Source organism: Eurosta solidaginis, chromosome 4 (assembly GCF_040869045.1).
Source record: "Eurosta solidaginis isolate ZX-2024a chromosome 4, ASM4086904v1, whole genome shotgun sequence".
Classification (NCBI taxonomy): domain Eukaryota; kingdom Metazoa; phylum Arthropoda; class Insecta; order Diptera; family Tephritidae; genus Eurosta; species Eurosta solidaginis.
The window spans coordinates 6,075,526-6,097,973 of NC_090322.1; the positions used below are offsets into that span (position 1 = coordinate 6,075,526).

The following is a 22,448-nucleotide window of genomic DNA, read 5'->3' on the forward strand; positions in this document are numbered from 1 at the left end:
CGCCAGTAATTAATTTAAAAAAGTAGAATATTAGCAGAAACTATTTCAAAATTTATAAAAAAAAAAACTATTATAAAGTCAAAACTTCCCAAATTTCATCGTATATTAAAATATGTAGTATTTAGAATTAATAGGACGTATACATTTATAAAGCAATGGCTTTTTCTAACAATTTTTAAGCTTAAAAATATTTCGAATTTTTATTCATGGTATATACAAAATTTCTGAAATTTTGAGAAAAAACTGTTTTTACTTATTTAAAATTTTTACGGCCGAAAATAATAATAAAATAAAAGCAATTTAAAAAAAAAAATAAATAAATAAAATTTTAAAATGAAAAGTGTTTTTGATTGAAAACTGGCAACACTGCACAGTGAGAAAAGTAAGTAAAGGGTACTTCAATTGAGACGAGTTGATATCGGCATGTTATGCACTAATTTTTCTTGAAATGTCTTAACCAAGCATATCAAATGAATGTGATATTTTGTAAGATAGGCATTTATGTACATCTTTAACACTTTTTTGCTATAAGGCAGTTAGTCACAGCTCCATATTTAGTTCAGGAACACCATATACGAAAGTTTGTTTCACAAACGCTTTCAAAATATATTGTCGGTTGAGATAGCACGTTTTTTGAAACCTGTGCTAAAATGAGACGTTTTTTAAACGCGCCAGTCAAGATGGCGCGATTTTCCGCTCAGCCGTCCAAATAATTATTTGAGTATGTTTTCTTACCTTTATGCATCCTAATGCTTCCTAAGTGTGATCGGCCAACCATTAAAAGCAATGCACACCTCATCCATTCGATAATCGCCAATAGCTGAATCAAAAAGCAATCTCAAGATAATCAGTATTAGGGTATATTTTGTGGCAAAAGTGCGCCACTGGGTTCAAGTTAGCATTTGTAGAATAGTTGAATGCTTTTCAACAGCTTCCTAATGAATTCTCTGATATAATTTTGCAAGAAATTTTCCTCATTGTTCTCAGGAATACAAGTCTTAGAAGAAATCTGCATGTACACTATCATTTTCGTCCACTGTAAAAAATGTGTATCGGTAAACTACATAGATTTGTATGGGTAAGATATGGGCGCCAGACTGGGTGGATTTGTATGGACGAAAGTTAACCGCGCCATCGATTTTTCGATAGGATTTGGGCTCAGGAAAAAAGTTCCACTATGCATACGCAAAAAAATAATTTTTCATTTATTTTTTTTTTTTAATTTTTTTCGACTTTGATTTTTAAGGTTTTTTTCATGACTTTAGTAGGTCAAATTCATAAAAAAAATATTTTTTTTTTTTCAAAACTGTTATCGCCAACGTTTTTAACGGACATTTTTGGGCCGGACAGGGTATACATGAAAATTTTACAATCAAATGAAAATTTTTTAGTAGGTAAAGAAAAAACCTTAAAAATCGAAGTCGAAAAAAAATGAAAAAAAATTAAATTTCGCAGGCTCGAAAATTATTTTTTTGGGTATGCGTGGTGGAACTTTTTTCCTGAGCCCAAATTCTATCGAAAAATCGATGGCGCGATATCGGTTAATAAATCGACTCAGTCTAATGGGCGCACTCACCAAAGACGTTTGAATTTTCCATTCATCGATATTTGGAATAGGTGTGTAACAAAGCTCTGATTGCGATTCCAATACGCCGGCACATCTGATTCCTCTTTTGATTTCGATTTCGGTCCCAACTGTAACCGGATGTAACCACTGATTAAAGAAGCTTTTCATATTGTTTTATTAGTCAACCTTTTTAAATTTACTAGATATGTGCCATTTCCGGTTGTGATATAGGAAAAATATAAATACTGATTTCGAGTCGGTAACCTCACTTCCGTTGCATCCCAAGTTCACAAGCATGAAATCTTTTGTAATAATGTGACTTACAGCGTTGCTATTACTTATTTTCGATTAACTAAGAACTTAATCAGATCCAAATTCGACTTGAAACCCGGCAGTATAAAGGATGAGTGCTAATGCTAAAATAGTGAAACAAACAAAATTAAGTTTTTTTTAAATATTTAAATAAGAATTAAAGGATTAAACGTAAAATGAAGGACACGTTTGTGAAGGTGAATTCTGGCGTATGAATAACTTAATGACGCACAGGCAAAGTGGGTCTTCGTTAAAGGTCAACAGCAAAAAAACAAAAATAAAAAATGAAAAATCCGCAAAATACAGCCAAACCTTTCGTACGAGTCCGGGGCAGTCTTTCAGCAAAAGCAAGAACTACAAAATTGTATTTTTTTGATTTTATTCACTTTTTAGCTAAATGCGTACTTTTTTAAATTATAATTCTCACATACTCTAAACGTATTTTAATTGTATAAATATTTGCAAAAACACTTGCTATTTTTTAATGCGTATTTCAGTTTTATTTGCATTTACTTAGGCTTTACGTATGTCGCCTCATATTTTATATTATATTAAGACTCGCTAATTTAATTGCTTCTTTTTATATATTTTTTAATATTCATAAATAACTATGAGTACATGAATACAAAAAAGTACTAAGCTTTAGGAGCAGCATGTTCATATATTTTTGTTTATGATGCCACCTATCGGTTGCTATTCACTGCAACTATTATGTGTTTGGGAGAAATAATCCTCTCCTCCCAATTTGCTGACTTTTGAACAAAAGCTGTTTGAGTACACAATGTATGGCATTTTAGTGTTAAAAATGAATACACTTATAGAAGAATATACAAAATCATAATTAGTGAAATACGAAAAAAATAATTAAAACTTTGAGCTTGCTTAAAAAATTATTAAATTTTATCAAGGGTGCTTATAAATAACAAAATATCTTAGCTTAATTTCAAGAAAATATTTATAGTAATATTTTGAATTTTTTGCAAAATCATTTTCGTCAAAAAATATAATAAAATGCACTTGAAGGAAATGAAGAAACTAAAATAGATATTTTAAAAATAAATAAAACAAAAAATTACTAAACAAATTTAAAACATTTCTTTACTAGAGAAATATTACAGAAGGAATAAATTATAAGAGTTAGAAAATACATTTCAATTGTATGTAATAGACAATAAAGTTACATACCAAAAAAATAACTTGGAAGAAGTAGAACAAGCACTACTTATAACTACAAAAAAAAAAAACTATAACAAAATAATTTTCTCTTTTCTCATTTTTGTATGCACAGCTTTTTTCACTGTTAGAAAGCTGTGCACACAAACATGCATCCACGCCTTATTTCCAATGCCACTTTTTGGTATTTTCTTATATTCACATTTTGTTTTTTTAATTCAGCTTTTTGTTCTACAAAATTTGTATATAAGATAAACATTGTAGCTTTTACTGGTATTGTAATCAAACTTTTTTCTTTTACTAATAGCTAATTTGTTTTTATTTTAATTTAGGTATTTTTAAAAGACAATTTATTTATAGAATTTGCCATCATGCACAATACTAAAATAAAATAGAAGTAGGAAAAAGCTTAGATTTCAAAAGAGATCCTAAATAGTTTTTATTAAAAAGAAAATTTTAATTTTACCATACACAAACAAAAAGCAATAGGACTATTCGAGCCGCCAAATAATATCAACTGTATTGCTAAAATGAATGTCGCTGAAGCTTAAGCTGATAATGTGCTCCAATAGCGCAGTGAAAATTTGTATGTTTGCGGCTTGTGATGATCCATAAATTGTCAACGTTTACGAACACTAGAAGTTGCCACAGCTGCTCAAAGCTTTGCCGAAGAGCGTGATGCTCTGTCATAAAATGTAACACTGCTGCAACCACTGCAGCTCGAACACACCCTTCACATACCTCCAAAAGATGGGAGCAGTGTTATATGCCATGCATTGTCTATTCACTTTATGAGCGCTTAATAAACGAAACTTCACTGCATGAATTGTCAGCGCAAGTACAAGCTTCCTCTATATTCACTATTACTTTTTTGTTCAATAAAAAAAAAACGATTTTATACTATTACATACAATGCTTACACACATTAGATAAACACTAAGAAAAATGCAATTTCAATATATTGTTGGGGTTTATAGTATGTATAAGGTTATTCTTTGATATTGTATTTTATTAATGCTATTTTTTTTTTTTTTTTTTACGTCTTTTATTGCGCATAAATTATAATATCGGTTATTGCTTTTAAATAAAAGAAGTTTATTAGTATTCATGTACGTTCGACTAGGATATAAATGTCATTTAGTACTTGAGTTACTTATTTTATTCACCCCTATTCTGCATTTCGATTACGTTCCCGTTCTTTAAAAACGTTTTTTTTTTTTTAAAACACTGAAAAACGTTTATATTTTATTATCCAAGCCATTTTGTACAAAGAAAAGCAATAGAATATATTGCCGCAGTGTTATATTTTTTTGAATGAAGTGTGTGTAAGTGTGTTTTTGTCGTTGTTTTGGCCAATTCCCTGCCGCGGCCACAAAGTTTTGTTAAAACGGATTCCTGCATGAATATAGTTGCCATTTTCTGAATTTTATGGATGCTAATTTCATTACACTGGCCTAAAATACTTTATAAAGATTTACTTATTCTTTCCGCAAGGGTTGTTTACGTTTTCGCTTCACCTTCCTCTACTCCGGCAGCTTGCTTTGGCATATAACTGGACCCAACGAACAGACACAAATTATAGCTGTCTGTTATAATGGAATAAAAATAGCCGCGGCATTATTTGTGGATTTTGAAAGCAACGCATACGAAAATTGCCAGGCGAGAATGGAAAGGCAAATATTGCGAGATTTGTGTAATCCATTTGAGACGAGTGCCGAATTGTAAGAAATTTAACTTAAAAGTGGTAAAGTTTAATGACTTATTTTCTTATTTAGGTTAAAAAAAACTTTCGACTTAATAAGTATGTGTTAGATACTTTTGCGGGGCAAATACGTCCGAGGACTTCGACACACATTGGGGATTAAGCACTAATTTCATTCAAAACCACTTACAGGTACGAAAAATCAACCGATTGCAACAATGTACAAAAATGATTAAAATCGGTTAATATTTGTGATATGTAGGTGGTTTTGAAAAGTTCGTCCCCAATGTGCGACATCGACATGTTGTTTTTGACCTGGAAACATATAAAAAACAGTCATCATCAACCCTTTTACGTTTCTTAACAAGTTTTACTTACATTTTTGTTAAAATTCTGTTATAAATTAATAAAAAAATAAAAAAATAAAAATTTTCCGCCAACTAATTTGCAACTTAGAAAAACGGAACTACGATCGAAATGCAGAATACACAAAATCGAACGATTTGAAGTTGGATCGAAAGAGATTGTAACACAGAATACCAAAATTGCCAAATCGAAAAAATTCCAATCCAAGCCGAAATGCAGAATAGGGGTGATTACTCATTTTCTCAATCTATTTGTTTATAATTGAAAATGTTTAAAGCTAAATATATTTAGTTAATCAAATTTTACTTCAATATGTTTCGTGCTTTTACCTTTGCAGCGTTTATGATTCATTAATTCATATATATGTATATAATTACAAAAGTAAAGGTATATTATGTTTTAATGTGTATAAGAATATATGTTTACATAATATTATAAGCTTGAGTATGTAGGTATTAAAAAAAATTAAATAAAGCAGAGAGCGACTTGATTTGCTTAAAAATGGCGTACAGAAAAAAGGAACCAAAAATATAGGATACAACATTTTTTATTAAAAACAAAACATTTTTTTTAAGTATTAAAAAAAAACACATAGCAGAATTCCTAGTACACAGAACAAAAAAATAGAGAGCGCAAAGCTAAATACTAAATCCTAATTATTCTGCTGCAGCACTCAATGAAAGAGGAATATTTTTTTAGCTGAATATCAACAAGCAGCAGACTCATGGATATTTCAAAAATAGCGCTCGCAAATGCTTAAAATATGTCTTAAGTATAGCTTAAAAATAATACATATAAATGTGACATAATTGCTTACAATTTTCGCTCTTAATTAACTCTTTATACAAACATTGATAAAAGAAAACAAATCTGTTAAATGCGGTTATATGCAACTTATATAAAATTCAAGGAAAGTGCATTTATATTATTAAGCCGATCACCTGCAGGCTGAATAAACGTTTAACATGCTATATAATTACAGTATCTTTCACAATTTACTAAATGCTCTATCGCTTGGTAAACTGCTCTCTCTCTCTCTGCCTTTCAAAAAAATATGTCAGACGATTAGCATCGCAGGGAAAGAATACATTGAATTTTAGAATTTTTTTAATTTTCCATGGTAGCCTTTCGGTTAATACAGTGGTGTTTTGCTTTGGAATTCCTACGTGTGTATGCACCTATATATTTTTACATTTGGCCGAGCAGTTATTACTATATATATGTATATGTAGATTATTATTGTTTTTTTTTTTGTAAATATATTTATAAAATTTTTTTTTTGCTGTTTTTTTTTGTAGTTTTCCTATTTTCATATTGAAAATAGCGGCGGCGTTTTCAGTACATTCTCGTCTCAGCTAATCATCTTAGCTAATCTTTTCACGATATTTTAACTTGTGCTTTGTCAGCATATCAGTGACCGTTACCAATTTCTTAATGGATAGTATATTCGAGAGTCCTTGCAATTCGAGCAAGTAAGATACGCAGATGTGGTGAAGTGTAGCCAATTCGCGCCCTATAATGCATCAAGTCAATATTGATTGTACACCAATAATCAAAATATCGTGGTTTATTTTGCATCTTACCTGTATCTTGCACAGTATGATTGGAATTTTGTTCGCTAAACATACCGGGTGGCGGATTTGGATCTGTAACTAATGATAATTGATCGAGAAACACAATCATGCGCTCCTTGTTTTTTAATATAAAAGGATTAACCACCTCCATATATTGTTCCTGAAAGGATATAAAGAAAATGAATACATAAATTGTTACTACTGCACTTAATAATGAAGCACACACCTTTCCACCAAATTCAATGAGATTTGCCAGATTTTGTAAGCATTTAGCCACCATAATTAGTGATCGTGTTGCCATTGTTGGTGGTGTTTCACCAACCAAACCAAATTGACGCGGATTCAGTAGAGCCGGACATAGCAACCGCAAGAATATGAATCCCGAAACAACGCGCGTACGTACCAAACGTTCTGTCGGCCACTTTGCCACCACCGCCTTTTGTAAGCAATTGCATATAAAGCGCACGCTACGTGGGCACGCCTCAGGCGAGGTGAATATCGAATGAGTAACCAAATCGAGTATCTGTAGTAGAAATTCAGCATTCGAGCAAGCATCATCGTTCACATCCATCTTGGTGGGATTCAGTTCTGCCGATTGTTTGCTATCAAGTATGCGTTGTATTGTTTCCGAAACGGCAGCATTCAAAAAGCCAGTACATTCAGTGCGCATATGCAAATCCATTAGTGTAGTAGCCAATGATGCGCCGCGAAAGAGCGTAGTCGTTTCGTTTTCACGTGCAATTTCTGCCTGACAAAGGATACGTATCAATTCGGTTTCACGTTTCTCATGGCGAAATACGCGTAGCAGTGCAGTAGCAAGTGGTACTCGGTCGTTATGACAGAGTTCAGCCAAAGCTTTTACCACACACAATTCTGGTTCGAGCAGCAGCTCCTGTAGCGGGCTGTATTCCTCACATGGCATAATCAAGTCGTCTAGATAACGCATACGTAAACGTAACGAACCCCATTCGCCCATTGGTGTCATGCCGGTGAGTTGATGCCAACCCTCGGTTTCTTGGCCGTTTTTGAGACTTGCCAAGTCAATGGTTAGCTCAGCTACTTCGGAGTCCTTGCCACGCTTGCCACGTGAAATAAGGGTTATTGTAAGAGAAACCACGTCAGGCGGCACGTCACTGTTGGCAAAACCAAGATAATTTTAAGTTTATTAAAAAAAAATTATTTATTGTGTGAAATTTATACATACTCCAAAACGAATTCCTCCTCCCACACTGGATCTGGTGCGATCTTCACACGTGTTTTACCCACTTTTACTTGATTTAACGATATGCTGCAGTATGGATGTGGCACCAATTTGAATGGCAGCTTATGCGCTTCTAATACGTGCAAATTTAAACAACGTAACTCACGCAAACATGGCACCTTTATTTGTGCGCGACTGAACTGGGAGCTACATTGTGCTTTTAGAGCATTTATCCATTCTACGTAGGTCTCCTGAGTCGCGCACAAATAGGTGTTGTTGGCCAAACATGGCAATGCACGTTCGACTATTTGAAAACAATATGGCCGCTCCCATAGCGATTCATGGCACTGATATAAATAAGCGCACGATAGATCAATTAGACCTTTCGGTTTAGTCTTTTTTGGGTTATCGTAGAAACAAAGATGTGTTTCGCTGCCCTCACTGATAAGCGCAAAATAAAGTTGCTTCCATTTTGCTGTCTTATCAGACTTCTTAAACAAATGGCCATGGTGTTTGATGCCTTTAATTTTCTTCAAACCTATTTGGTCACGACATTCGCGCAATGTTGCATATATTTTCTCTGCAGCTTTTTCAACAACAAATTGCTGATTAAATTCCGGCTGCGAACCATTCACCACCTTTAAACCGAGATGTAAAGTAATTATATAGGTACTTAAGATCATAATTTTATAAATAAGAGTAATGTGAATGCACTTACTGGATGGCTTAACGAGTGGCCTTCGACAATTTGCTCTTTTCGATAACGATTGATTACAGCATCCAAACATTCAAATGTACGCCCACCCATCAGATAACGTACGCCTTTCTTCTCAATACGAAAACGTTGAATTTGATTGTTGATGTGAAAAAAGAGGGAATAATCTCCCGGTGAATTATCACTGGGACGCACCAGAAAGCTGCCTGGACCGGCTGCAGGGGGAAAAGTATAGGAAAATTCAATTAATTATCTGCTAACCAAAACATACAAACAAATATTACTCACCCTTAACTAACATATCCACAGCTTCGTTCTTCGTACAATTTGGATGAAACCATGGAAATACCGTATTCGGATCAATTACCGGGTCCAAATCCTCGACTAGTTCACGAAAAATCATACCCTGCTCACCAGTACGATGTGCAGTTACCCACAACCAACCGTCCCCCATGTCATTATGCACAAAAAATATATCACCTTTTTGAAAGCTCAATTCATCGGTGTCGGCCATTTTGGTATAGGGTAAATGCGCAACAACACGTTTCTTATCATTCACCGGTTCTGGTGGTGGCACTGGTATGACCAAACGCTCACGTTTCAGCAAATCACTACATGATGTGTAATAGCCGACGAGATCGCTTAGTGAAAAAAACTGCCGACCACCAATATAAAAATCTCCACAAACAGCAGTAATGCTAATATGGTAAAATATGAAATTAGAAATAGAAAAATTACAGGATCTTCTTAAACGAATTAAATATATGCTGCTCTCACCGAAAATGATTAATGCCAGTGCGTCCAAAATAGCTTAAAACGTATGAGCCAGGCTTCCGATCACTCTCACGGACTGTAAAATTATACGATAATTAAGTAAATGTTTATATTATTGGAACAACAGTTGGCTTAGATAAAAGACAACAGCACAAAGCAATTATGCTCCCATATCTAAACAACGCCTCTGCAGACGCTTCTGTATTGACACAAAAGTGGCTCATCCTGATAAACATGAAAGCTGGTTTGTGCATATTCGCATTGAGCCTGCACGGATGATGTTCGTGAACATCAGTTAAAATAACATTTGAATACAAATTATAAATCTAGTCTTAAGATCTCAGCCCAACTAATACAGAGCACTCACTAGCAGGATTAAATATGGTGCGCAAAACCTAGAAAGACGATTCGAACATGTATAGTAATGGGAAAACCTCGCTACCAGCCACTTGAAAATAGTTTTTAGAGACGGCGCAATCATTACACATGCAGTTGGAATATTTTTACTGGATTATCTCCAACTTAACCAAATCTCCTTAGGATGAGGGCATACCACTTCTTATAAGCTTGGGGTGAAGCGTGAAGCGATATTTTTATAATTTTGTTTTTTTTTCATAAATTTACTAGTGTCCGCAAATCTTGACACCCTGATTACTTTTGCAAATTCCCAAAAGTGCCGCAAAGGGCAGCGATGTGCATCTCGAAAAAATGCAACAACAACATGTGCAACTCGATTAATTAATTAAAGCCTTTTTCTTCTTCTTATAGCAATGGGTGATGTCATTCCCTTTCGTGTGAGGAGGCATCGCGATTCAAATGAAATAATTTCCGAAGGTTTGGGAAGAGTAATCAGCGTTAATAGTCATTTGCCGAATATATATTTGGTGACGTCGAACCTTTAGGTCATGCCACGCCCAACCCGTAGTTCTGTGAGGAACTTGGGGTCAGCATTGCCCCACATGTTGAATATGTTTGATACATTCATATTTGTATAAGGGTTCGCCTAGTGTAGGTGAGGTTTACAGTTGAGTTGGAGAAGCTGTTAGGCTATAAAAGCTTGGTTTGCGCTTAGCAACACCTTGAAAAGATGTCTCTTACTTCTCATTACCACTGACACTGAAACTGTAACGTGTTTTGGACAGCAGAAAAGCTAGGTGGGCTGGCCTGAAGGTTTGTGAATGCAAACAATTCGATCATGCTGATGTCGAGCTTGTATCAGAAGGTGTTAGTACAGGAGCGTACCCTATCTTTCAGCAATGCTCATAAATTCCTATATTTATATTAAAACATCACTTCTACCAGCCAATCTACTGCTTCATATTTGTTCTTACCCAAATAGCTACCCAACTTGCTGCTTCCACGTAAACGTGATTCGGCTGAGTAACGATCCAAACGTCCATGATACCATTCACTCTCCGGTGGAGCGATTATAGCGGGACGTTCGCCTAAAGAAAAATAAATATGGTTTGCTTGGAATTAGTATGATTTCTCATAGATCAATATTAAATGAAAAACTCACCATTCAATATATTTGGTCCATCAAATTCATCCTGATCTAACTCCTGAGCCAAATCGCCCAAATCAATACCTCCGGTAGCCATTAGCGCGCCTAAACCGAATGCAGCTAAATTACCATCATCCGAACCGCCAGTTGGAGAACCAAGTTTATCTTTCTGTATGACGATATCCACATTCCCCAAACGTATTAAATCTGCCATAGTTTGCAAGCCAAAGCAGATTAAATAAATTTATGTAGCTTTGTATGTATGAGTTTTTGTTTACAATAATAATTTAAGCAATTAATTATAAAAATGCCAGCAAATTAAGCACACAATAATTACGAATATAGCAGTTTATGTGGGCATTTAAAGCCTTCTCCTATCTTGGGTTTTTTGGCACGTGCTGCTTCTTGCTGATCACTAGTAGGTATTTAAAGATTAATACGAATTGTGATTGGATGACGTATGCAAAGTGCTAATGGTCGTGTTGAAAGGCTTAGAAGATGGACGCATTTACACTTAGCTTTGCAAATAATGACGTTCAGCGTTGTCGAAAGCACATCGTTCATTTGTATGGAGATAGTTAAGCATGACTATACCACAAATGAAAACACGACTTTATGCAACGTTTTAATATGGTTAATAATATCTTGTGAACAAATGTGAATTAAAGATGACTACTATTAGTTCAATGAAATTAAATACATTTCTATTTCATGAACATATGTATGTGCGTATGTATGTATCTAAATGTATGCTATGACCTGCCTTTGATTTTGCAAACTGACAATAAGCAATCGAGTCAGTGAGTCAGTGATGACGATGTTCAATGGACACGTTAAAACTGGAAAAATAAATAGGAAGCAAACATTTGCGCCTATGGCTGAGTGAAATTAATTCAAATTGCTAATTATATATGTATTTAGAAAACAAAATGTTATATATGAATTTATACAGATATATACTTAAATGAAGCTCAAGCACACATACAAAAACTGTCTAAAAATATTTGACAAAGCACAAGATAGACAACTCAAGTATGCAATCAGAATTAAAAAATGCACAAAACTCAACAAAAAGAACAGTAGCAGCACAGTAGCAGCAGCAACAAACGGTTGGCAGCACCGCAACGCAGGAAAAAGGAAGTAAAAAAAAAAAAAACGGAAAAGAAGGTGAGGCATCAGACTTGTTAGGAACGTCGCGCAGCGGGAACAACATTTTTGAATGAGCTGCGCTGTCTCAATGTCGGCAGCGGCATTGACGTTTCGCTGCAACGTTGCACAGTGATTTATATTGGCCCTTTTTTAATGCGAAGAATAACCACAATAGTTCAGAATTACTAGGGGGACTCATGAAAGCATATAAACTTATAAGGTGTAAAATTATATCCATTTACACACGCGGTTATATGAACGCACCTAGTAATACTCTTGATAAACTTGATTGTTTATCAACTGTATTATTGCCAAACAAATTTTTTTTGATAGTTATACAAATTAAAAAATGCCAAGATTAAGTGAAAAATCAAAACTAAAACGCCTTTACTTGCTGATGTTGGAGATTTCTGATGAAAATGCCTGCTGTAATGTCTGCAAGGTTGCATTCCTTTGGGTTTACCGCGTTTACACAATGAAATGCGCGCGTAAATTTATACAAATTGTGTAAATGATTTTTCATACCAAATTTGACAGCTCGTTTACGCACTAGATAAATTTATACGTTTACACACTTTATAAGGCATTTATACCGTTACATGAGTCCCACTACTTTGTATTTGTATTTATTAAGCACTTCATTTTTGCTTGGATTCCAAGCTAAAAAAACTGACGAAACTTTATCGGAACTTCAAAACACAAAAACAATTTCTATCATGAAAAAGTGAGACCACTATTCCCCCAAAATTAATGAGTTTGACATGTTTTTGTTTATGTTTTACATTTTATTTTTACGTTAACACTTTTAACAATAACACGCGAAAATTACTTCGGTCTCTAATGGTTCACTTTTTTCACAAGAAAGTTGATTTTAATTGTGTTTTTATGCACCAAATCTTCAAACTAAAAACAAAATTTGCATGTGTCAGAAAAAAATAAAGAAAAAACGGCCGAATGTCAAAAAAACCTATCGAAAAACAAACTGGCTCGTTTGTTTTTAATGAACTAGATTGTATTTTCCTTGTATTTCGTTAGTTTTTTGAAATATAGTTTACACACTTACACCAGTACTGAAGCCGTATTAGGAGGGAGTGCGACAAAAAATTGAAGATAAAATACACGAAAATAAAGTAGTGTCATATACATAGGTATCATTTAACGAGAAAAAAGTTGAACGGTGAACCAATTTATATATATTTATTATATTTTAGAAAAAATAAAGACATATGCCGAATAGGATACCTTGTGAATTGCCACAAGTTTGAGCGGTTTGTCCAACCTGGAACTATGCCTGCTTTTCAGAGAATAAGTAAATAGATGCCTTAGCTCGCGAAAAATAAAATAATGTAATTCACGTAGAAAAAACGTCGCCTTTTTCAAAAGGAATATGGACGACAGCCTTTTTAAACTCGACTGTTCTTTAGTTAGTAAGAAAATTTATAATTTATTCCAAGTGGCTTTCTGCCCGTTTAAAATGTATTATTGTTGTCCGGAATAAGAAAAACAACAAAAGCCGAAATGAAAAAATAAAATCTGAAATTTACCGGCTGGTTTCTAACGACATGCATTCGTGGCGTCAGTCGATTTTATACTTAACTAGCAGACCCGGCAGACGTTGTTCTGCCCTAAATTTGGTATATCTGCATACATTTTAATAAGCTTTTTCCGTCTAAATCTGCCCTCGCCCCTCTACACTTTTTCCTAATCTTTGTATTCACCGGCCACCGTGGTGTGATGGTAGCGTGCTCCGCCTATCACACCGTATGCCCTGGGTTCAACTCCCGGGCAAAGCAACATCAAAATTTTAGAAATAAGATTTTTCAATTAGAAGAAAATTTTTCTAAGCGGGGTCGCCCCTCGGCAGTGTCTGGCAAGCGCTCCGATTGTATTTCTGCCATGAAAAGCTCTCAGTGAAAACTCATCTGCCTTGCAGATGCCGTTCGGAGTCGGCATAAAACATGTAGGTCCCGTCCGGCCAATTTGTAGGGAAAAATCAAGAGGAGCACGACGCAAATTGGAAGAGAAGCTCGGCCTTAGATCTCTTCGGAGGTTATCGCGCCTTACATTTATTTTTTTTTTTTTATTGTATTCACTCCTCCCTCCGTATTTTTCGCTTCATCTATCTCTATCTTCATCTCATTCTATCTCTTTCTCAGTCTCCTTCTCTCTTTTCTATTCTCTCAAGTTTTTCTCATTCTTCTTCATATCTTATTGCCAGCCCCAGAGGGTGGTATGTATTTTGTTCCAGTCCCATTCCGAGTCTCAGTCCCAGTCCCACTCCGAGTCTCAGTCTCAGTCCCAGTCCTAATCCCAGTCCCAGTCCGTCTCTGGTCTACTTCCCGGAAAAAAGCATCGTAAATACTAATATAGGCAAATTTATATACCAAATTTCAGGCAAATCGAATAGGACGTATGTAAATAGGTATGTGGGTATTATTAATTCGTGACTTTATTTCGGATTCGCATGCATATTTATCAGTTTTGCCAGGTAGATGCGACTAAATCGAATATCACAATGCAAATTACTTAAAAGCTCTCAGCAACAGCTTTCATTTGATATCCAAAATACACACACATTCTAGGGGTATCCTGATCCATGTTTTGGCCTATATCTCGAGACCCTAGTCAGCAGTAGGTATGAAAACTACCCTGTAGTAAAGCACTCATCAACAGTTTTCCTTTGATATCCATATTGTATAAACATTGTCTCGGGGTATCCGTATCCACGTTTTGGCCTATATCTCGATACCCAAGACACCCAGCGGTATAAAAAATTATCTGTAGTAAAGCACACATCAACAGCTTCAATTTGATACCCATAATGTAAAAACGCATCCTAGCGTTACCCTGAACCACGTTTTGGCCTATATCTCGAGACCCTAGTCACCAATAGGTATGAAAACTACCCTGTATTAAAGCACTCATCAACTGCTTTCATTTGATATCCATATTGTATAAACACATTCTAGGGGTGCCCGGGTCCACGTTTTGGCCTATATCTCGAGACCCTAGTCACCAATATGTATGAAAACTACCCTGTACTAAAGCACTCATCAACAGCTTTCTTTTGATATCCATATTGTATAAACACATTCTAGGGGTGCCCGGGTCCATGTTTTGGCCTATATCTCGAGACCCTAGTCACCCAGGGGTACGAAAAATACCCAGTGTCAAAGTACTCATAAACAGCTTCCATTTGATACCCATATTGTACAAACACATCCTGGAGTTACCCGGGTCCATGTTTTGGCCTATATCTCGAGACCCTAGTCACCCGGTATCAAAATCATTATATAAACCTTCCCCGTGGAAAAATATATATATATACCAATTTTCATAATAATCGGTCCAGTAGTTTTTGAGTTAATCGATGACATACATACAAACATTCATTTTTATATATACAGATATATGGCTAAAGCCGGAGTCATTGGTGCCGTATGTCGTATCGCTGTATCCGTATCCCTAACGTAATCAGCTGTTTATCGTTACGACGGTAAACCAAAACCCAATTGGTTGGCTACGATACGGTTACGACCTTAGCGGCACCAATAATCGATTGCATTGATTCTCATTAGGTTGGTCGAATCAGCTGTTATAAGGTTACCGATACGGTTACCGATAAAGCACCAATATCTCCAGCTTAAACCGATTTGGGATTTCAAAATTTCATCTCTCCTTCCTGTATCTTTCCTAAAAAATTTCATGGCAATCTTTCTATCCGTTCTCGAGTTATGGAGTGACAATTAAAATGTAAACTTTTTTTTTATATATATAGATTATCTTACAACAAATAACTTTATTTGAGAAATCGACCCCCAGTGGGTTAGGGGGTTAGAATATACTCGCGGTAGGTATGCCTGTCATAAGAGGCGACTAAAATACCAAATAGATTCAAGGAGTTGTGTAGCGCAACCCTTTCAGGTTGCCAGCGCAATATATAGTTTCTTCAAACCCAATTTTCAACCTCACCTATCCGTGGCGAATCCTGTTTCACTAACACCACTAACTTGAAGGTTTAATGTGGCCATATAAATCGTTCCCGAGATGGTCGGGCTAGTACCTTAATGATGATGTTTTACCGGAGCGTACCGGATCTGTATCCGGCAAAGGACGTCACATCGATAACACCAAAGCCTTCGGGAAGCAACAACAACAGGGCGGGATGGCCTAGAGGGTCGCATGTGGTCATAACAAATCGTTTCCGAGATGGTCGAGCTTGATACCGGAACGTACCGGATCTGCATCAGGCAAAGGACCATCAACATCGATAACACTCCCCAAGGCCTTAGGGGAGCATCCTTATCGCTACACCAACAACAACAATTGAGCAATCGCTTCAATTTTTATGTTGTAACAGATTTACGAAAACTTTTACAAACGGGGTCGTCCCTGGACGGAGGGTATTTCTTTTATAAAAAACTTCTTAGATGACATTTATGAGTCTTAGATGCCTTGGAGAGTAGCCATAAAACGAAATGTATGTGAACTATAGTGTATAACGGCGTAGTTGTACTGCAGACAAGACTCGGTTTTGCAGCGCGATGCCCAGCATTTTTTCACCATGAGACGCGACTGCAAGCCGTCTTGAAACAAACAGATCGATATGTGAGTGTGCAACTTGCACTTAGTACCTAGCTTTTTTCTGATAACGACCACGGCAACGTTTTAGGAACTATTATTATTACTTAGACGACATGGTTCAAGAACTTGGTAAACAGGCAGTAAAATGTAGCGAGTCAAATCAGAGAAAATCGAATTTTTATTTCGAATATTAAAGATTATTCAAGTATACAAATTCAAATCATTGTTTTATCCTTGAATATGAATATTAAACGATTATCATTTTATCTGTTGTAAGATCATAAATGCAACCATGTCAACTAATTAATAGAATAAGCAAAAATACATCCCTGTAAAGGAAGAAAAGAGAAGATGGTGGACTTCCGGTTCATTATTGGATTGAAGACTGAAGAATAAAGTATTAAGATAATTAATCCGGACGTTTCTGTTGTTTTATTAACCATCGAAGGTAGAAATTACATATCAGGTGTATTAACGAACCTCGCGCACTATTATAAACAAATATTTTGTAAAATGGATGCTCGAGAGAACATTGTCAAGGTTTTAACTGAAAATAATGTGGATTTCCCTCCTACTGCCAACATTATACAATTACGCAGATTACTGCAAAATATAGTTGGCGTGGGAGATAACAGCTCCGCAAATACGATGAATACCACTCCGAACACAAATATATTAAAGAACATTCCGGACCAAATGATTGAGATAAATGCTGTCGTTTCTATTGAGTCCTCTGCCGCCATTGCCGTTACCGCCGTTCATACTGCCACCACTGCCAGAAACGATATAATATAGAGACATTGCATAGACGAAAAATAGTGTGAGGCAAGCTTCACAAAATTCTAGTAAGTCACATTCACCACTTACCACAGCAGAATTTGTTAAACTACCACTGTCTGTATTTGTTATTTAATAATTATTTGTACACTTTTTATTCAGCTAATGTGTTCAGAATTTTAACTTTTACTCACTAAAACTCCAATCATTGTATTTCTGTGCTTAAATTATGTTAAAAATTGTGTTAAAGTTTTTGGTGTGGTGAATGTGACCTACTAGAATTTTGTTACGCTCCGCTGCTTTCCACCGAAGTTCGCGCATGCAATATCTTTATATTCCAAAATGTTTGCCACTGCCGTCTATTCTGCTGCCGCTTCCGTCTGCTCTGCCGTCACCACCGTTCATACTGCCTCTATTACCGATGTTTTGGTTGAGTTCAATTCAACACCTGCCGTTCACGATGTTTTTGCTGCCGTCTATTCTGCCGCCGCTACCGTCTGCTCTGACGCTACTGCCGTTCCAACTGCCTTTACTACCGATGTTTTGGTTGAATTCAATTCAACACCTGCCGTTCACGATGTTTTTGCTGCCGCCGCTACCGTCTGCTCTGCCGTCACTGCCGTTCCAACTGCCTTTACCACCGACTTTTTGGTTGAATTCAATTCAACACCTGCTGTTAACGATGTTTATGCTGCCGCCCCATCAAACTCTGCCCCAATTGACGCAAAAGCCACGACCATAAGTGTGGATGACGAACTGGTGGCGCTACGAAAACGTATGGAAATGTTAAAATTAATGAAAGAAATCGACGAGTACTGGGGTACAACAGCAACGTAGACTGGATTTTGCCGATATAGAGCATGCTATGCCCAAGTTCAGTGGTGTTATTAGTAACGGTGGGACAGTTATGGAGTCGTCAAGAGTAGACGAACGATTTAAATTGCTGGCTTTTCGTCGCTGCCTGGTGGGAACAGCCAAAGTTTTCCTTACCACCACCAAAGCGTTAAGCTATGTCGAGTTTAAAAAGGCCCTTACGACGGAATTTGACGTGCCGATATAGAGGAACGAAGTTTATAAGATGTTGGCAAGACGCAAGTGGGACAAAAAGAGCGAGTCATTACATTGTTACGTTCTATTGATGCAGGCAATAGGAAAACGGACAAACATATGCGAAACAGATTCCATAATAGACGGCATAGGCAATGTAGTATCAAATGCACATCTACTGTTACCGGCCAAAACACTTGATGAGTTGAAGGTATTAGTGAACCGTTTTCAAAGAAAATATTTCACAGTAGAACCAGACTAATATTTGTTAGAAATTAAGTTATACTGTACCGAGGTCGATTACAGTGTCAGATTGGCCGAGCGGTAAATATGAACACAAATAGCGAACTGTATTAGATTAGGTATTAGATTAAGAAATGTACGATAGTGAAGATAGAAATTAAGTTATAATATATCAAGGTCAATACAGTGCGAGCTGTAACTCTGAACACAATCGCGAATTGTATCAGATTAAGAAATGTATGACAGTAAAAATAGAAATTAAGATAATGCATCGAGGTCGATACAGTTTCAGGCTGGCCGAGTTGTAAGATCATAAAGGCAACCGTGTCTACTAATTTATAGAATAAGCAAAAATACATCACTGTAAAGGAAGAAAAGAGAAGATGGTGGACTTCCGGTTCGTTATTGGATTGACGACTGAAGAATACAGTATTAAGATAATTAATCCGGACGTTTCTGCTGTTTTATTAACCATCGAAGGTAGAAATTACACTGTATTTAATTAGCGAGACATGCTCATAATATAAATAACGAAAGGATTATCATTTTAATTAATGAGCAAAATATAATTGCAGTAATTTGTTGGCATCAACATTCTTAAAAAGCAGTAGGGCCTAGCTTTTATTTTGGATTTGTGGCTGATTCAGAGAACTTCTACATATCGCTAGCTTAACTCACAAAGACCCTAACCAGCAGCTTTTTTTCTAAACTGCGTTTTTTGCAGATTTGGGTTGATATATTGAAATACACACACAGCAAAAATTTGAAAGTGTTAGAACCAATAACAAGGTTATTTGCCACTTTTAAAAAGCAATTTGCGCATGTAATGAATGTGAGAAAAAAATGTTTTTGCTTCTCCTGTAAACGTTTGAATTTGAAGAGTTCCATATCAAAACGCATTAAGTACACTTTTTTCGGGTTTTAATGAACTATATTATCTTCCAGACAAATCATAAAAAAATAGCATTAATTGGTCTTACTGAAAATTCCGATTGAAAAATTGGCTTTGAGGCCTACATTTTTTGATTACTTTTTCTCAACTTTCTCGAAAGTATTCGATTGTAATTATTGCGTTTTGATTTGGTGGGCGGCCGCCGCGGCGTTGTGGTAGCATGCTCCGTCTACCTCACCGAGGATCCTGGATTCACGCCCCGGACGAAGCAACATCTAAACTTGAGAAACAAGTTTTTTCAATTAGAATAAATCTTTTCTAAGCCGAGTCGCCCCTCAGCTGTGATTTGGCAAGCACTCCGAGTGTATTTCTGCCACGAAAGGCTTCTCGGGTGAAAACTCATCTGCGTTGCAGATGCCGTTCTAAGTCGGCATAAAACATGTAGGTCCCGTCCTGCCAATTTGTAGGAAAAATTAAAAGGAACATGACGCGAATTGGTAGAGAAGCTCGGCTTAAAATCTCTTCGGAGGTTATTCGCGTCTTACATTTATGTATTTATTATTTTGATCCCAATTAAGTTGACGATGTATGTAGATATATATGGTGGTTGCCTTCCTATTAGACTATACATTAATAAATCAGAAAGTTGCTTTATCAGTTTTGAGTTCAGAAAATGCATGCGAAATGCGGAAAAGACTATCGTCGTGGGAGGTGGCGTGCTCGCCTTTCACAGCCTCGGGAAAAGCTGAATCAAAATACTATAAAAAAAGTGTTTTTAAAAGGGGTATTTTTGGCATTAAAAGCTTCTCAACGAAAGTGCATCTACCTGGCAGCTGTATTCGGAGTAGGCATAAACATCTCCCCAATTTGTAGGAGGTAGCACGACTCAAATTCAAAAAGAAGATCTACATTTTATGTTTTCGAATGCTTTAAAGTAAAATATTGACAATCTTTTTACTCCTGTCCTGCTTTTATACCTCCAAAACTTTCAATTCATTGAAATTACTTCGTTTAAAGTTGTCAAAAAAAGGAAAGAATAGTAATTTTTTAATGCTCATTTAAAAAGGGGCGTATGTTATCATTCGGAAAACTCTTTGCGAATATTACACTGGATTTAGAAAAAGTGAGTAAAAGTTTGTATGTGGCTACATATTCACTTAATTCCGTAATTCACATGTTTTCTTTGTTTAACATCAATCAAATCACTGTGCAGAGGCCTTTGTCGTCTTTATTTGCGCCCTCGCTGCTAGGTGCATTGGCCAGCGCGAAGTGCACTGCTAATACAACCAGCGATAAACATTCGTAAGACGACAGACATTTGTGGTATGACTCAGGAGTAGGGATGAAATGGATGAATGAACGCTCGTTAATTCGACAATGTGAAGTATGCGCTATGTTTACGTATATACACACATACGCAAATACACATTTTAAACTAAATTTTTATTGAGGTGACGTTGTTGCAGTTTTCTACGTCTAGACGAACCCCAACAAACATGGACAAAAACATAAACTCAATTAGACGTGTGGGCGGTGGCAGATGGAACCGGCTGTATGAAAATGTCACATTGTATGGATCTTGCACCTATCAACACTACACTTATTCCACTACATTATATATGTAAGAAAATGAAAAAGAATTATTACTTTTACTTTAGCGCTTTTATTTGCATCGTGTGCCTCTGACTCAGCGTGTGGCAAGAGTATACCACATTGAAAATAAAAGGTATTTTCCAATTTTCATTCGCATTTACTGGCTGTAACTTATTAGACAAGACGTATACGAGACTCACTACACTACCGTACACACATTACGAACACCGCCCGGCTATAGCAGACACATTTATTTGCTAAACCAGTATTTGGCGAATTAGAAAACTCCACTTGAAGCGATAATTGAGATCATGCAATCAATAATTATCGTCATATACATAAGTTTACACAAATAATCTTTAAGCACTTTTTATTCAATTCTACTTGCTCTTCGCTCGTATATTAGATACTCTTTGTGTATTCGCCCAAGTTAACGCGTCGACAACGTTTACCACTGCGAACGGCCACCACTAGACTACACTAACAAGCAGCGGAAAATAACGATGTGACGACGATATTTGAACAACGCTTGTAACAAAGGCGACGGCGCTAACATACCCAAAGCAATGCTAGCATCCCATTATGACGAGTACACCAGCCGGTGCTGCGACGCATTACACCCACATATGTGAGCATGCAGGATGGCTGGCTGTGCCTTAACATGTGTTCTCGCTGCAGGCTACGTACGAGCTGCGGCGCCTTGCTGTTGCTGCGCTGCTCCAATTGAGGCACTTTCAATTTTCACTACCTCACACAAGAACACATTCAAACAAACTCATACACCCCACCCACCGCCTGCTTAAGATTGACGCTAATACAATTTTCACTTCATCAACAACAAAATACATGTATAAATATTAGCACTGTTTTCATTGCATATCACATGGAACTTACTTTAAACCTGTAATGGCGGTCATCTGTGCCTGAATCTCCGATATTCTGGGCAGCTGCTCCTTATTGGTTTTACCAACGCTATTTTCTTTGGGTAATTGAACCAACAATGATATGATCCTTCACCGCTTTCGTTACCGATCAAATCTATTTCACTTTCGTTTTCAACACATTTTTAATATTTTGTGAATTTCACAACCTTCTACAAAAAATGTGCCAGTTTTTTAATAACTTCTTTTCCCTGAATTGGAAAAAAAAAAATTTCTATCGGTAAATCAAATTCACTCCGTGGCGTTTTTAATCGCTTTTATTATTTTATATACACCATGTTCCTGTTTGTCCAATTTACATCTGTCATCCGTCAACTTTGACAGTTCGAAAACG

General features: G+C 36.2%; 1 protein-coding gene across 7 annotated transcripts; it reads right to left on the reverse strand.

Moving 5' to 3' along the window:
* Positions 1-22,411, reverse strand: vap (RAS p21 protein activator vap). 7 transcript variants are annotated; one of them, XM_067779840.1, is made up of 12 exons: positions 10,904-11,631; positions 10,716-10,829; positions 9,388-9,460; positions 8,899-9,308; positions 8,614-8,825; positions 7,899-8,533; positions 6,921-7,827; positions 6,704-6,854; positions 1,754-6,633; positions 1,577-1,695; positions 736-1,036; positions 1-640 (listed from the first exon to the last, which is right to left on the reverse strand). In XM_067779840.1, the coding sequence occupies exons 1-9, from the start codon at positions 11,100-11,102 to the stop codon at positions 6,485-6,487; spliced, it is 2,850 nt and encodes a 949-aa protein (XP_067635941.1). In that variant the 5' UTR covers positions 11,103-11,631; the 3' UTR covers positions 1-640; positions 736-1,036; positions 1,577-1,695; positions 1,754-6,484. The 7 variants fall into 7 exon arrangements, with proteins under 7 accessions (XP_067635941.1, XP_067635940.1, XP_067635943.1 ...); XM_067779839.1 differs by having other exon boundaries at positions 1-645; XM_067779842.1 differs by lacking the exons at positions 1-640; positions 736-1,036; positions 1,577-1,695 and adding exons at positions 11,652-11,727; positions 22,068-22,411 and having other exon boundaries at positions 2,242-6,633; positions 10,904-11,095.
* Positions 22,412-22,448: the final 37 nt, after the last annotated feature.

Bases quoted from the DNA above. Each gene is read 5' to 3' on its own strand.
- vap (XM_067779840.1), bottom strand. From the start codon at position 11,102: ATGGCAGATTTAATACGTTTGGGGAATGTGGATATCGTCATACAGAAA. The intron at 8,826-8,898 runs GTGAGTAATATT...TTCCCCCTGCAG, and splicing joins TGTGGATATGTTAGTTAAGG to CCGGTCCAGGCAGCTTTCTG. The intron at 6,634-6,703 runs GTAAGATGCAAA...GATGCATTATAG, and splicing joins TCATACTGTGCAAGATACAG to GGCGCGAATTGGCTACACTT.